The sequence below is a fragment of the Panthera onca genome, chromosome B2 (genome assembly GCF_046562875.1).
Source record: "Panthera onca isolate mPanOnc1 chromosome B2, mPanOnc1 haplotype 2, whole genome shotgun sequence".
Lineage (NCBI taxonomy): Eukaryota > Metazoa > Chordata > Mammalia > Carnivora > Felidae > Panthera > Panthera onca.
Window position 1 is genome coordinate 37,311,618 of NC_138343.1, and position 15,431 is coordinate 37,327,048.

Sequence of the window (15,431 nt, forward strand, 5' to 3'; positions counted from 1 at the left end):
TGTGTGTGTGTGTGTGTGTGTATATATATATATATATATATATATATATATATATATATATAATTGGTCCAGTACCATTTAGTAACAGCTCATCCTTTCCCCCTTGGGTTTGTAGGGCTTACTCTTCCATGCAGCAAGAGTTATCTTTGCCTGGGTTGTCAGCTCTGAGCTCTCAGCACAGAACCTGATGCGGGGCTTGAACCCACAAACTGTGAGATCATGACCTGAGCCAAAGTCGGATAATTAACTGACTGAGCCACCAGGCGCCCCGTCTACTTTGTGGGTCTTTAGGAGGGTCCAGACTATGCTTGACCCTTGGTTCTTTATACGTTTTGAGAGTTCCAGGAAAACAAAAAATCAACACTGTTGACATTTTTATTATAGCTATTTTTTATTAATTTATCAGTTAATGTGGAGAGAATTGACACCTTCAAAATAGTGAGTCTATCCATGAATGTGTAATTTTAAGTCTTGTCTAACTATTTTAAGCAAATGTTATTGTATCCTCCATAGAGATCTTGCCCATCTTCTGTTAGACTTATTTCTATGTAGCCAATTAAAAAATTACATATGAATCTTTAAAATTTACTTTTTATTTGTTTATTGCTGATATATATAAACACACATCAGCAGCCATGTTGAATGAAATTTATCAGTTCTAATAATTTGTGTGTAGGTTATCTCAGATTCTCTATGAATATACTCTACTATCTATAAATAATGAAAATTTCGTTCCTTTATCTCCAATTCGTATGGATTATTCCCCCTTGCCTTCTTACAGTGGCCAGGATCTATATTGCAATGGTGAATAGATGAGATGATAGCTTTGTAAGGCTAGATAATCCTTATTTTCCTGATTTTGGAGGAAATGCTTATAAAATTTCTCAGTTAAGAATGATGTTTGTTCCGGGTTTGGGTAGATAGCCCTTATCAGGTTAAAAAACGCCCTTGTATCTGCAGTTTGCTCTGTGTTTTTACATGAAAGGATATTGAAATTGTGTCTAATAGTGTTTGAATTCCTACTACGTGCTTAGCCCTAGTCTGCCCCTGAAGCGTGTGAGATGTGGGTCCTGTCCTCAAGAAGCAAAGCAAAGTCTCCATTGGGGAAGGTGGTCTTCACACATAAATCACTTGGATTATACATGACTTTGTAGAGAAGAAGATGCTGTAGAGAGGAAGATAGTGTGGGTGAGGGTGGGTGGTGGCAGTGACCACACACCTGAAGGCTCCATGGAGAGGCAGGACTCATATTGGACCCAAGAACTTTCAAGGATACGAGGCAGAGGGGCATTTTCAGAGGAAGAAAAGACAGAGGCTCAGTCCCAGTTGCGGAAACATGCCTGTGGTGCATGTTAGCATGAACTGGGGGGTTGTGGAGCAGAACTGCTAGCCACCTTGCTAGGAAAGAGCCCTGTTTTCTCCCACAGACACCTGCACTGCACCCGGAATTACATCCACCTGAACCTGTTTGCGTCCTTCATCCTCCGAGCGCTGTCCGTCTTCATCAGGGACGCGGTCCTCAAGTGGATGTACAGCACAGCCCCCCAGCAGCACCAATGGGATGGGCTCCTCTCCTACCAGGTGTGTGATGTGTTCAGGAAGGGCCTGGGGAGGGATGGACAGTCAGTGAAGGCAAGCCTCCCCAACCCCACCCAGGCCTGGCACAAAGAAAGGCAAGAACTGCCACACCTGGTCCTTAGGGAGTCCCCAGTCGGATGGGAGAGGCAGTCCACCCTGGGGAGCCCCCAGTCTAAGGATGTAGACACCCTCTCTGTGCTTAAGAAGTTCTGTCTGACACAGGAAATGGTCTTTGGAAACAGACCCAGGCTTGAATCCCAGCTCTGCTACTTACTAGCTGTATAGTTTTGGGACAAGTCTTTTAACTTCTCTGAGCCTCCGTTTCCTCACCTCTATGGGGATAATATTAGCTTCTTCTACTCAGGGTAGTGATTCAGTGAGCTAAAGCAGGTCAACTTCTTGGCCCTGGCCCTGGCAAAACGGTGTTAGGGCTTCTCATCCGGTATTTGCATCTGGGGCAGGATGGGGAGGGGGATCAAGAGAGGCAGGAGGCAGAGCTATGTCCCCTGGGGACTCTTCCTCTGCCCCCAGGATTCTCTGGGCTGCCGTCTGGTGTTCCTGCTCATGCAGTACTGCGTGGCGGCCAATTACTACTGGCTCCTGGTGGAGGGCGTGTACCTGTACACGCTGCTGGCCTTCTCAGTCTTCTCCGAGCAGCGCATCTTCAGGCTCTATCTGAGCATAGGCTGGGGTAAGGTTGACTATCATTCATCTTACGTGTTCTTCCACCCCAATCCATGGCATGGGAGGCGGGGGACCCTGACCTCTCTTGGGACTACTGCCCTCAGGCTGCCCCCAGGAAGCCCTCTTGGTGCTCAGAACACACTGCTGGGCCAAGGGCAGGGCCCACTGGATAACTCTGTCCTGGGCACGGGACTCACTGCAGAGGGCTATGGTTACCCTCCCGTCTCTGCATCACCTGCCCCACCTAATGGAAACAGAGGCCTCCCCCCTTTCTGGCCAGATACACCACACACACACCATGGGCAGCCATGCACTGTCCTCAAACACCTCTACTGCTAAGACCCCTGGAGATGGAGCCCCATATCCAGTCCTTGGTACCCAGGCCCTGAGGGAAGGGGAGAGTCCTGGGCTTCAGGGTAAGGGGTCAGGAGGTGAGGGCTGAGGGGCTGTGGCTCTGTCAGCTGATGATGAAGAGGAGGGCTTAGAGGAGAGCTGGGCAGGGCAGGGCTGGCAGCCAGAAGCCAGCTGAGGAAAGGGTGGACCGCGGATGTGCCTGGAGCCCAGCTGGAAATGTTCTAGCCAAAAAAGTTTGCCGAGAACTATCGTGTCTTTTTTTTTGCTGGAACATTTCTGGTTGTGCTTCTGCCTCTCGCCGCGTGCGATTCTGATGAGAACAGGGACTGAGAAGCCCACCAGCAGCTCCCCAACCCCCACCCCACTACAGGGAAAACACAGGCAGCAGCGCTTACTCTGGAGAGGCCCGCGGGAGCCCCCTCCTGGATGGAGCCAGAGAATGGGCCTTGCCCTCTGGCCCTTCCTAATCTGCCAGTGTCCCTGCCCACGCCACAGGAGCCTGCCTTCCACCTCAAGCTTGCCGTTCATTCATTCACCACTGTCATTCCTTCCTTCGCCTGCCTCAGGTTACTTTGACCACTGGGGACCTCCCGCCTCAGTCACAGCCACGTGTGATGTCCCCCTCCCATACTGGCTCCTGCCTCTGAGCCTTTGCAAGGCTGTCCTCGGTCCAGCCCGCCTCCTCAGGAAGCCTCCACAGGTTGTCTGGCCCCCTGGCTGTGCGCTTTCTCTGGCCCTCTCAGCCTCCCTGCCCCTGTCCTCACCCTGAATTCCCTTTTACCGGTGTCCCTCCGCCACCTGGCTCTTTGTGGCCCTGTTGTAGAAGAGTACTTCTAAAGAGGGCGATCAGTGTCTGGAAGGCACCCAAGGCCCAGAGAGGGCAGGGCTTTGCAGGCAGAGCAAGCACTGGAACCAGGCCTCCTGACTCCCAGGCTCTGGGCTGCTGCCTGTCATGGAAAGTTCTCTGTCCTGCATTGCCTCTTTGGTCCCTTAATAGCCAAGGTGAGCGAGCTCAGGCCTCTGGGCAGGTGGGTCTCTCCTCTGTGTACAACTCCCTGCTCCCACCCTTCCCCCACCTCCCCACGGGCCCATCCTTCCCTGCTCTTCCGCCCCTCCGAGGGTAGGGCAGTCACCCAGGCAGTGGGCAGCTGGAGAGCCCTACAGCTAATGGAGGGTGGGGCAGTGTTAGGTCATTGAGGGGGCTCTGGGAAGGCTGTCCTTAAGGTGGGGGACTATGTCTGTCCATTCTGGGAAATAGCGTCAACACTGTTAGTGCCTGTCTCCATGGTGACCTGAGGGCAGGAACAATCAGAGGGGACCTTGTGCTGTGTGCAGAGGAGCGGGGGTGGTTGCTGGAGGGTTGGTGGGGACACATGGCATCCTGGAGGTTTCCGAGTGGGAAATGGAGGAGGGGGAAGGGGAGCTCATCCTTTCCCACCACCTCATGCTGCAGCTCAGGGCTCAGAGTCTGAGGGGCACCAGGGTAGGACCTGGGGGACCTTCCTTCCCAATGAGAACACCCTTATCTTGAGGAATTGGGATGGGGAGGTGCAGAGAGAGGGGGGACAAAGACAGAGGACAGAGAGAAAGCTTTCCAAAGAGCTCTTCTGTGGGGCCAGGAGACCTAGCCCACTTTGGGATGCTTGGAAACAACTTTTAGCTTCACATGCAAGCAGAAGGATTAAAATTATAACTCTGACACAGCTGGAGAGTCCCAAAAGACGTCAGCTCCTGCTGCCATCCATGGGCAGCTGGTGCCCCATTACCCACCACAGGGAGGCTGCAAGGGAGGGAGGCAAGTGATGGACGAGGGAGTCATTGCTTCTCGGGGCCAGTTCTGTGTTTCTTAATGTGCGATTTTTCTCCAGCCTGTCTTGTTGATTTTCTAAATGGGAGAAAGATGCAGCCAGCAGGGAATGAGGGGGTGTGTAATGGTTGCATGTGGCAGAAAAGGCCTTGTTAAGGAGAGGCTGGTAAATGAGTGAAGTTCACCAGGTCTTGCTGATGCCATGAGTGAGCTCCCCAATTCTGAGTGGGATCTCAGAGAAAAAGGACAAAAGGTGGCTGGGAATGCCCAGGAAGGAGGTTTCCGCATGTGTGTGTGGCTCAGGGAATTGGCATGTTCTTGCCAGGAGAGTTTCCCTTCCCAGTGGATCCACCCATCATTCCTTCCTTCCATGCTGTCTGAGCATCTTCATTGTGGCAGGCTCCGTGCTATATTCTGAGGCCTTTGGAAGCCACCCATCCCTTGTCCAGTCTCATGAAGGCCTGTTACTAAAGCATCGTGGATGCTCAGAGGTCTGGTTTGTGTAAAAACAAATGGCCAAGGAGGAAGGTACCTGATGAAGAATGCTGACCAGCTGTGAGTTTCTCGGCTTCCTCCCTGTCTTCACTGTCATGCACAGTAGCTCCTGGCAGATGAACTGCTTGGGAATGGCTATTGAGGACATGGATCGTGATGACAGGAAGGACTGTCAATAGGGCTCTGCCCTGGCCTGTGTTCTGGGGAGAGACCCCCTAAAGCTACACATGCCTGTGCATGGCCCTGCCCACCACACACTCACATCTGTGTCCACACCTTAACACACACACTCTCACCTATACCTGACGCCCACATCTCCAACCCCGGGAGGGGCACCCACAGAGACAGGCATGGAGAGCTGGTGCAGAAAGCCACCGAAGGTGGTTGGCATGGGTGTGGGTTGGCAGCCTTGCTCTCTAGTCCCACCTGAACCCTCCAGAGCTCCTCATTCATCTCCATCTGTCATGAGGACGGACAGTCCATTTGAATTCAGCAAACATATTGAACCCTCAGGCTGAGCCGAGCCCTGAGGCTCTGAGAATGAGTGACGCTGTACCCTCAAGGAACTGGGAACCAGCTGGATGCGTTAGCTCCGGGTGCAGAGCAGATGACCCCACAACTTCACCGCTTAAAGCAGCAATTTCCTATTGCAGTTTCTATGGGCAGGAATCTGGTTTAACTTAGCTGCATGCCTCTGGCTCAAGGTCTCTAACAGAGATGCAGACACGCTGTTGGCTGGGGCTGCTGTCACAGCAAGTCTTCAGTGGAGTCGGAGAATCCCTTGCAAACTCACAAGGTTGTTGGCAAGAAGTGTAGGTCCTTGCTACCTGTGGGCTGGGGGCCTCCATTCCTTGCCACAGGGGCCTCCACTGGCTGGCTGAGTGCCCTCATGACATGGCCACCGGTGTCCCCCAGAGCAAGTGATCAGACTGAGAGAGAGCCCAAGACAAGCCTTTTTTAACCTTTTAACAGTCTTTTATAACCTGATCTCAGAAGTGACCTGCCATCGCTTCTGAGTACATTCTTGGTCACACAGACCAATCCCGATACAGCACAGCCTGTATGGTGGAGGGTCGCTGGGGACCTTCCTAGAGGCTGTCTGCCACACCACTTGAGTCTCAGCCAAGTGGAAAGTGTTACATTGGAGCTGTTGTTACCGTGGGCCACTGTGCCATTAGTTGGGCTGTTGGCATCAAGGACGGGGCCCCTGTCTCTACTCCAGGCTTCTGCCCAGCCACTTGTAGTGCATGCGGGTAGAGAACAGGTAGCTGGAGGGGCTTCTGGAGCGTGAAGGAGTTGACTGAGATGGGCACGTGGGCAGCAGCAGGAGGAGAAGGGCATCAGTGGGTTGGCCTGCTCCACCTCATCTAGAATGTTCTTCCCACTCCATGGCCTTGTCCTCTGTTACTCTGGTGTCTGCATCCTCATGTCTCAGCCTGGACTTGGGGGCAAGCTCTCACAGTGTGCCTGGGATGGGGGGGACTGGTTAGGACAGATACAGCCACAGTGTCTACGGACATACCACCCTGAACGCGCCCGATCTCATCTTATCTCAGATATAGCCACAGTGTGGTGCGATCCTCTCTCTGAGGAAGACTCCAGGGAGTTGGGCAGGGATGGGGGGTGGGGGCACGGAGGTGTTCCTGCTGCCTCCACTCCCCCAGGCTCCCAGACCATCCAAGTTCCAAACCTGCTAGAAAGTGGTTTTGGAGTCAGGTGAGGGAAAGGGCTGGAGGCGGGAGAGGCCTGGGTAAATAGAGGCCTCTGGGTGTGCATGGTGGTGGGTCAGGCCTGCCAGCCCTCTCCCCTCTCTCTTCCCCTCTCTCTTCTAGGTGTCCCCCTGCTGTTTGTTATCCCTTGGGGCATTGTCAAGTACCTCTATGAGGATGAAGGGTGAGTGTCCTGCTCCTGGGCATGGGTGTGCTGAGGTCCCCATCCTCAAACCCCCTGGGATTCCCTGGCCCCTGGGGTACGTGGCTACCACCTGTTGGGAGGATAAACCGAGGGATCAGGAGCTTAATTTATGAATTTAGTTCCTTAGTACCCCTTCCTTATCCCTTCCTGGGACTGGGTGATAACAAATGGTGCTGGGTCCATGGGGTATGCAATGACTTTTCTATAATAACTGTGAAATGTTCCTGCTATTTTGTGTATGATGCTAGGCATCATGACTGTTGGTTCACAAAGGGCTGTGTGTATCTCTCTGTGTGACCATGTATTTAGGAGTGTGTGTGTGTGTGTGTGTGTGTGTGTGTGTGTTTGTGGCTTGAAGGACTCTGCATGAGTCTATGGGACTGGGTAGCTCCTTGTGGCAGCATTTATGTGGCTCTGTGAGGGTCACTTTGCATGGCCACATGTGCTTGTGTGCCCCTGTACCTGCACTGTGAGCTGGGGGCTCTGTGTGTCCAACTGGGTACTTGTGTATTTCTCTTCCTCTCCAGCTGCTGGACCAGAAACTCAAACATGAATTACTGGCTCATTATCCGGCTGCCCATTCTCTTTGCCATTGGGGTGAGTGATGGTGTGGGGATGGGAGTGGCAGTTCTGGCTGGACAGGTGTTGCTGGGGGAAGGCCTGGAAACAGGGCGGTGTTTTGAAGGGGCCTCCAGCCACTCCCTCCCATCTGCCCTGCAGGTGAACTTCCTCATCTTTGTCCGGGTCATCTGCATTGTGGTGTCCAAACTGAAAGCCAATCTCATGTGCAAGACGGACATCAAGTGCAGGTGATATACCTGAGCTGGCTTTCATGGGCGCCCTTCACCCTTGCTTCCAGAATAGAGATCCTGGGGCTCGGAGCTTGGAACATTGTGTGACCTTCTTCTCCCACCTGGCCCAGCCCAGGACCCCAAGCTTTGCCCTTAGCCCTGGACCTGGGCATCTCCTGGGCTTCTGGGTGTCTTGACCTGGGTGTACTTCCCACCAGGCAGCCCATCCCAGCATATTTTGGGTGGGAGAATGTCTGTCACTCAGGTGTGGGTTTGGGGCACAGAAAGGGGATACACATCCATGGGAGAGTTCCAGAATGATGTCTTCACCCCACCCCCAGACTTGCCAAGTCCACACTGACGCTCATCCCCCTGCTGGGAACCCACGAGGTCGTCTTTGCCTTTGTGATGGATGAACATGCACGGGGGACGCTGCGCTTCATCAAGCTGTTCACAGAGCTCTCCTTCACCTCCTTCCAGGTGACCTCATGGCTGGGGGTCCTCACTTGCCAAGTGTCAGAGTGGGAGTGAGGCAGAGACCAGCCTGCACCATGCAGATGGGCACCCTGCGGCCTAGGGGGAAAGTGGGCCATGCCCAGAGGGCTATGGGTGGAGTAGAGCCAGGGCTAAATCGGTGTCCAGCACCCAGGCCAGTGTTCTCTATAAGCACATGGGACAAGAAGCCTTCCCAGATGTAACTGTGGGCATCCAGCCTGGCATCACAACTGCCATCTACCAGGCTGTTTGTTACTGGGCACCAGGGGCTTTGCACACATCGTGCATTTAATCCTCATAGCATCCCAGGAGGTGGGCAGGATCATCCAATTTTACCAAGGAGGAAACTGATACTCAGAGATGCTGAAATAAGATTTTCCAGGTTATGTAGTTTCCAAAGTCAGGAACTCAACCTCCCCACTAGTATCAGATGATGCTGAGGGTGTATGAGTGTCACTGTGGGGCATAGATATATGAGAACCTGGCCTCAGCCCCTCAGGAGGCTTGTGGGAGGGCCACAAGCATGTAAGCCCATGCATGTGCCCTTACACATATGTGCACACGCATGTAGATCACAGTTTGGGAATGCTGGGTCTGCTGAATGAACAGATGGAGCCATGGCAGGGGAAAATGGCCCACGATCAGAGGTGGTGTACTTTCTCGGGTCAGACTTCCTCAAGGAGAGGGTAGTTGAAGAGCCTCTCAGTATCTGAGCAAGGAGGCTTCTTGTTCCTCCAGCAAGGAAAGGAGAAGGAACCCACCACTCCAGCTTTGGCTATGCCCAGTCTGAGGAGGTGGATATTGGGGCTGGGGCCCCAAGGAGCTTCGGGGTCTACCTACAGGGTGCCTCCCTCCTGCTTCCTCTCTGCTGATATGACTCTTGTTTCCAGGGGCTGATGGTGGCCATCTTGTACTGCTTTGTCAACAATGAGGTAAGGCCTGAGAAGGGATGTGGGGACCCTTGTGGGCTGCTACTGTTGGCTGTTCTAGAGTTGTCAGTCGTGGCTCCCATCAATCTTTTCAGCGGAAACCCCCTATCCATCCCACTGGGCGCTAGAGCTGAGAAGGCATCTTGTCCATGTATTGTTTTCTATGCATGGATATCTCCTCTCTCTCTCTGTCTCTCTGTCTCTCTCTCTCTCTCTCTCTCTCTCTCTCTCTCTCTCTCTCTCACACACACACACACACACACACACACACACACACACACACGTGGGCAGGCATACCCTAATGGATGTGAACTTGGGGAAGACCCAGCCTTGTGTTAAGGGGGTCCTGAATGAACAGGCAATGGTGATTGTTACAAGTTGATTCAACAGCAGACATGCCCAAGTCACATCCTTGGGGCTTTAATACTCATTATCTTATTTAATCGTCACTGCTTCCTCCCTCCCCACCCCACCCCCAAGAAAAAAATCTCTGCTAATCCCTATGGTTTTAATATTCCCATTTTTCACAATGATATCATTGAAGATCAGAGAGAGTAGGAAACATGCCCCAGGTTTGGTCTAGAAGTGGTGGCAGAGATGGGATTCAAATGCATCCTAATAGAAAGAGGAAAGCACCCACCCTGTGTGTGCAGGTGAGAGCCCCAGCCCGCCAATGGCCAAGGGGTGTGTTCTTCCTGTGGCTTTCAGGCTGTAGGGGTAGAAGAAGCGGGCTGTTGCTGAGTCCCACGTCCTCTCCTGCAGACCCTGCTGGACCATAGCCCTCCCCTGTCCAAGATAGTCAGCTCCTAGGCGGGATGTCTGTGCCTGTGGTGCTGGGGAAGGCCCCTTCTGCTCAGGCACCCAGCTTTGTGCTGGAGCAGAGTAGGAGCAATCCCCATCATCACTGGGTATCACAAATGCCACAGCACTGCACCCCATTCCTTCCAGAGGGGGAACAAATTATAGTACTGGACGTGGCACCATAGGGGAAGTATTCACAAGAAGATTAACCCCAGCAGGGAAGAGGGGGTAGGAAACCCCCCACCTCAGAGTCTGGGGGACAAACTGAGGGCTCTGTTGACTCCATTCAGGCCCAGGTGAGGGTTTCTATCAGTGAGCCTTGGGCTCAGATGACCCATGAACCCTGCTCCTCAAAGACCCTGGCTCTCCTTGTGTGGCTTCTGTCACAGAGTCTGGTGTCCCAGAGTTCAGAGGGCTTAAGAGTCTGCATTAATGCATTAATTTACTTGTACTGTGAGTGTGGAGGGCACAGGGTGGCTGTGGAGGGGACCTTGGTATTTCAGGATGCTGTGAGATGACTCAAAGAGCAGGAAAGATGCGGGACATGGGCTTTGGAGTCAGGTCTCTGCTCCCATCCAGGCCCCATTGCTTAGTGAGCTGTGTGACTTTGGGCAAGTTTTGAAACCTGTTTCCTCTTCTGCAAAATGGCGGTCATGATGCTTAGAGCATGTGGTGCTCCAAAAGGGAGGGAAACACTTCCTGAATGTTTACTTTGTGTAAGGTGCCCGCATGTTTTATTAAAGCCAGTCCTGTGTAGCAAGTGTTATCCTCATTTTACAGATGAGAAAAGTAAGACTTGGCAAAATGAAACGAATAGCCCAGTTCCACAGCTAGAAGATGGGAGAGCTGGGGGCTGGGAGATGTCTCCACTAACGCAGGGACTGGGAAGGGGAGGTAGAGCCAGGCTCAGCATGGCCCATTAATGCCTTCTGGCTGTTCCTCTGGGCCAGTCTCAGAGGGCTGGCTAGGCTCCCTGTGGGGTGGGTGGGCCACGGAAGGAGAGGAGGCTGTTGTAGAGGACACTCATGGGGGCCTTTGTCCTACAGGCCCTTGATCCATGGTGGGGGAGAGGGTGGGGGACAGTAGGATGTTCCAGCCCTGGTTCTCCCCCGCATCTGAGCCCTTACAAAGAACTTGCTAAAAAACTGAAGAAAATGTTGAGATATGAGGAACACAGGTGGCATTCCCTTCAGGAATGGTTCTCAGCCAGGGGGGGTGATGCGCTCCCTGGGCCTATGTTCTGCTGCCTTATGTCCCAAGGACAGGGACAGGGTGACAGGTGTCCCTATGCACACTGGAGAGAGTGAGGCTCTTCTCTGCCCCTTCTCATCTTCTCGGTCCCCCGAGGTTCCCATTTCCCACTTCTCCCTCCTCTTCCCCAAAGCCATGCTGGCAGCACATGCTTGCCCCCAACACACGCACCTGTGAGGCTTCCCCACCACTTCTATGGAGAGTCTCCCAGACCCTAGCCGAGTCTCCCCCTGACTCCATTCCTCAAAGCCTGTCACCCGTCACCTCCCCACTTTGTCTGCCCCCAGGTTGGCCCAGGGGGAGTGCACACATCCCACTCAGCCCCTTGGCAACCAACAACCCCTGAATCACCAGATCCCCAGCTGGCCTGTCCCCTCGGGCTCTCCCGGGCTTATGCTGTGGGATCCGGGACACCTGCTCGGACACTTGCCTTGTTTAAGGGCACTGCACAGTTCCTCAGAGACACCTCATGCCCTGGTTCCTCCAGGCACAAGAACAGACACATCACCATCACTGGGCCATAAAAACACCCCCTGGCTCCTGGGCTGAGACCTCTGTCCACAAAAGCTGTTCTCCAGACCCCGGGTCGCCATGGCAATGCCAGGTACTTGTGACCCAAAGAGAAAAGATGGCCTGGACATCAGTCCTCGGTCAGCTTGCAGGAGAGTAGGCATAGGGGAGGGGAGGCTGAGGAGTGGTTTTGCCATGGTTTGTGTCCTCTCGCCATGGCTCTGACTCAGGAGCCAGAATACTGGCCCCAGATCTGCCACTACCCAGTTGTGTGACGCGGGGCAGTCACTTTACCTCTCCCCACCAGTGTAAACAGAAGTGAACGAGCTGAACCCATTCATCCCAGATTCCAGAACCTGGAGCCTGGCCAGAGAGGACCTCAGAGGCAGGGGTGAGGGTAAATTTCATGTGTGAGGAAGTGCACCGCACTCAGCACTGGGAAGGGTGTCTGGGATTCATGTCCTCGCCCCTAGTGTTTCACTGTAATACCTCGGTAGCCGAAAGAGCTGCATGTCAGATGCTCAGTTACTCACTCGCTCTTTCCTTCAGCGCATTTACAAAGCACGCACGGAGGACCTGCTGTATGCTGGGCACTGTACTAGGGTCCAGAGAACCCAGGTGAGGAAGGGGTGGCCCTGGCCCTCACGGTGCTCCCAGCTGAGTTGGGGGAGGAGACACGCCAGGGACCAGCACGACCTAAAGAGTCGTGGATGCCAGGGGGCCAGTGCTTAGGAGACCAACCTGGAGGTCAGCCCAGACCTAGGTGTGGACCTGGCTGAGACCGAGGGAAATACTTAAATGCTCTGCACCTCAGTTTCTTCACCTTGAAGCAGGCAATAATAATGGAAGCTACTTCACAGGGTGGCTGAGAAAGTTAACGAAAATAATCAGTGGAAAGTGTTGGGCATGTAGTAAGTGGCGCTTTTTTTTTTTTTAAGTTTATTTTGAGAGAGAGGGGGAGTGCAAGCAGGGAAGGGGCAAAGAGAGAGAGAGAGAGAGAGAGAGAGAGAGAGAGAGAGAGAGAATCCCAAGCAGGCTCCATGTGGAGCCCCACTGGGGCTCTTATTCACCAACCAAACTATGAGATCGTGACCTGAGCTGAAACCAAGAGTCGGATGCTTAACTGATTGAGCCACCCAGGCACCACTAAATTGTGGCTTTTAATGACAGTTGTCATTATGGGGGCATAACAGAGGCCCAGGAAAAGTGCTGATGGAGGCAGAAAGGGCACCATGTGTCAACACTTTTAGAAGCCCCAGTCCCGTCCCATTCCCTGCTGGTGTCCACGAAACTGCTTCGTTCCCTGAGGTGGCTTCCCACACATGTGCCTCGGTTCACCATCCTTCCCCCTCCCTCCCCAGTGAAGGACTGTGAGACAAGATTGCTTCACAAGCAGAGGCCGCATCAGCCTGGGGTGTCCCCATCCCACCTGTCAGCACACTCGCCATAACTGCTCAGCCAGGCAGCGAGCTGGCACACCGCAGGGTGGTCACAGGTCGTGTCTGCTCTGCCCCCTCCTGCACCCAAGCCTGGGCCCCGTGACGCTGCCCAGGAGACCAGGCACATCCTGGCAGGCTGGCTTGGGCCGTCTCGGCTCCGCTGTGCGCTGAAGTCCGATTCTCCCCCTCCTCGTCTTCTCCTTCCCGTCTCCCACATTTCTCTCGCTCTTGTTATCTTCTGCTGAATAAGACTGTGATGGATTGTGAAAGGTACTGAGCTGAGTCACAGAGTTTAGAGATGGAGGAGACCAATTAGATCATCAAGCTCATCTCTCTCCTGAGGAAAGGCGGAAAATAGGAGACAACAATAAACAATTTTATTGGGATATTAATTTAGGTGCCTGAAGGCCTTGACTTGTGTCTCTTAATATAATGCAGTGGATTTTTTTCCCTTCCCTGCTAATGTAATAATGGGTCCATTTTGTGGGCAGTTGGTTTGCATGATGGCTTTTGTTTCCCTCCTTTTCCCACGGAAGGTCCAGATGGAGTTTCGGAGGAGCTGGGAGCGCTGGCGGCTCAAGCACTTGCACATCCAGAGGGACAGCAGCATGAAGCCCCTCAAGTGTCCCACCAGTAGCCTGACCAGCGGGGGCACGGTGGGCAGCAGTGTGTATGCAGCCACCTGCCAGGCCTCCTGCAGCTAAGCCCCCCAGCCCCTACCCTTCCTGTGGTCTCACTGCTGGCTGGGTGGCCACCCTGGGTGGGAGAGACCCTGCCGGGGCTGGGGAAGGGAGGGACACACGCACACACCCATTCCTGCTTTCCCTTCCCAAACCCATCAGGCAGGCAATGGGCAGTGCCTCCTGGGACCCGTGGCTACATTTCCTCTGTGGAGAAACAGCCTACTAATTTGATCACTATGGCAGGAGAGAAAAAATGTTGCTAAAACGAGGAGGATTTCTTCCCGTTAAGCCACTAGGTCCCTGGGGTTCCCCAAGACAGAGCAGCAAATCAGCCCCAGATTTGCACTCAAGGTCAGTGGCTTATTAGTGGGATTGGGCTTGCAAGAGGAGGTGGTTCTGAAAGAGGCTCACATCACCTCAGCCAAACAGAGCTTAGGGAACGTGAGCCAAGTCTGGTGGCCTCCAGTTAGGTCACCAGTGCCACCCCCCACTGCCTCCTCATTAAGGGACACTGTTCACATTGCTTGTTCATCTCGCTCCCTCATCTCGCCACCTCGTCTTTGGGGGCCTTTGGTTGGGCCACTGGCAGCTGTTTCTAGAAGTGTTGACAATGAACACTGAGAAGGTGCCTGATGGTTTCCTTCGCTGGTGCCCACTTCTCCCGTGGGTGTTTGACCTGCTTTGGTGGCTGCTCCCACTATGTCCAGGGAACCAGGGCAAGTCCACTGCTGAGGAGCCCAGCTCTTGGCATGAACTCTGAATTCTATTCTAGAGTTGCTCCAGAATCCTCTAGGGTTCAACTAGGGAACTTTAGGAATATTTGCACTGGGGGCTACAGTGTACCTGCAACTGTCGGGAACCCAGAAGGCTGAGAGCTTTACTTCCACCTCTCCATGGAAATGCTTTTTATTTGTGACCAGATTATGGGAGTTTGGGGGTGCCCTCTAACTCTAAGAGATGTGACCAAAAAGAGACTTCTGGGGAAACTACCTGTCGCCACTGTTACCATGGAGGCAGTCTTCCCCTATTGTTGGTTTCTTCCCCCTTGAAATTCTCCCGCTTGGAAGTCTGTATATATACTTAATGCATTTTTCTTTATTGCTGTGAATAGTCTGCATGTGCAAGTGTGCAATTCTGACTCCTCCCACCTGATGGAAAAAAGAACTAAATCATTGTGATTGTGATATTTTTGGGGGGAGTGGGGTAGTTGATTTGACTCACCCACATTTTGAGCTAATCAATGTTTTCCCTGCCTCTAGTTTGATCCCATAAATAATGACCAGCAGACAGGCTAGAGAGGAGAAACCTATCAGTCCTGCCCCAGCCATGGTGAGAGGGCAGACCTGTAGCAGCACCACGGAGACCCAGACAAAAGGGAAACAGCCATCCAAGGGAGTTTGTGGATGCAAAGGAAGTTTCCAGAGCAGGAGAAAACTCTTAGGAGTCCCGACCTCCTGGGAAGGCAGAGAGAGAAGCTTCGGATGAATTCCTTTATGAGTCCATTTCTCCCTCCTTCCCCTTTTTAAGTGGTGGGGGACCCTCCCCAAAGCCTTGCACCAGACATATTTTCCTGTGCCTCTCAGAGAGCCATGTGATGTACGGGGAAAATAATAATGGGACATAAAACACATCAAGCAGAAAATTTCTTATACTTCAGCTTCAGTGAAGTGTTGTGTCTATGTTAATGGGGAAGTTGAACC

At 53.0% G+C, this 15,431-nt stretch overlaps 1 protein-coding gene across 1 annotated transcript in view; it reads left to right on the top strand.

The window, feature by feature from the left end:
- Positions 1 to 15,431, top strand: part of GLP1R (glucagon like peptide 1 receptor) — a 35,040-nt gene extending 19,609 nt beyond the window's left edge. Inside the window, exons 6-13 of the mRNA XM_060615401.3 lie at positions 1,428 to 1,581; positions 2,110 to 2,269; positions 6,751 to 6,811; positions 7,360 to 7,429; positions 7,553 to 7,641; positions 7,965 to 8,103; positions 9,009 to 9,050; positions 13,585 to 15,431. Of these exons, the coding sequence (XP_060471384.1) occupies positions 1,428 to 1,581; positions 2,110 to 2,269; positions 6,751 to 6,811; positions 7,360 to 7,429; positions 7,553 to 7,641; positions 7,965 to 8,103; positions 9,009 to 9,050; positions 13,585 to 13,752 (883 nt within the window). The 3' untranslated portion in view covers positions 13,753 to 15,431. The remainder of the gene's footprint in view (positions 1 to 1,427; positions 1,582 to 2,109; positions 2,270 to 6,750; positions 6,812 to 7,359; positions 7,430 to 7,552; positions 7,642 to 7,964; positions 8,104 to 9,008; positions 9,051 to 13,584) is intronic.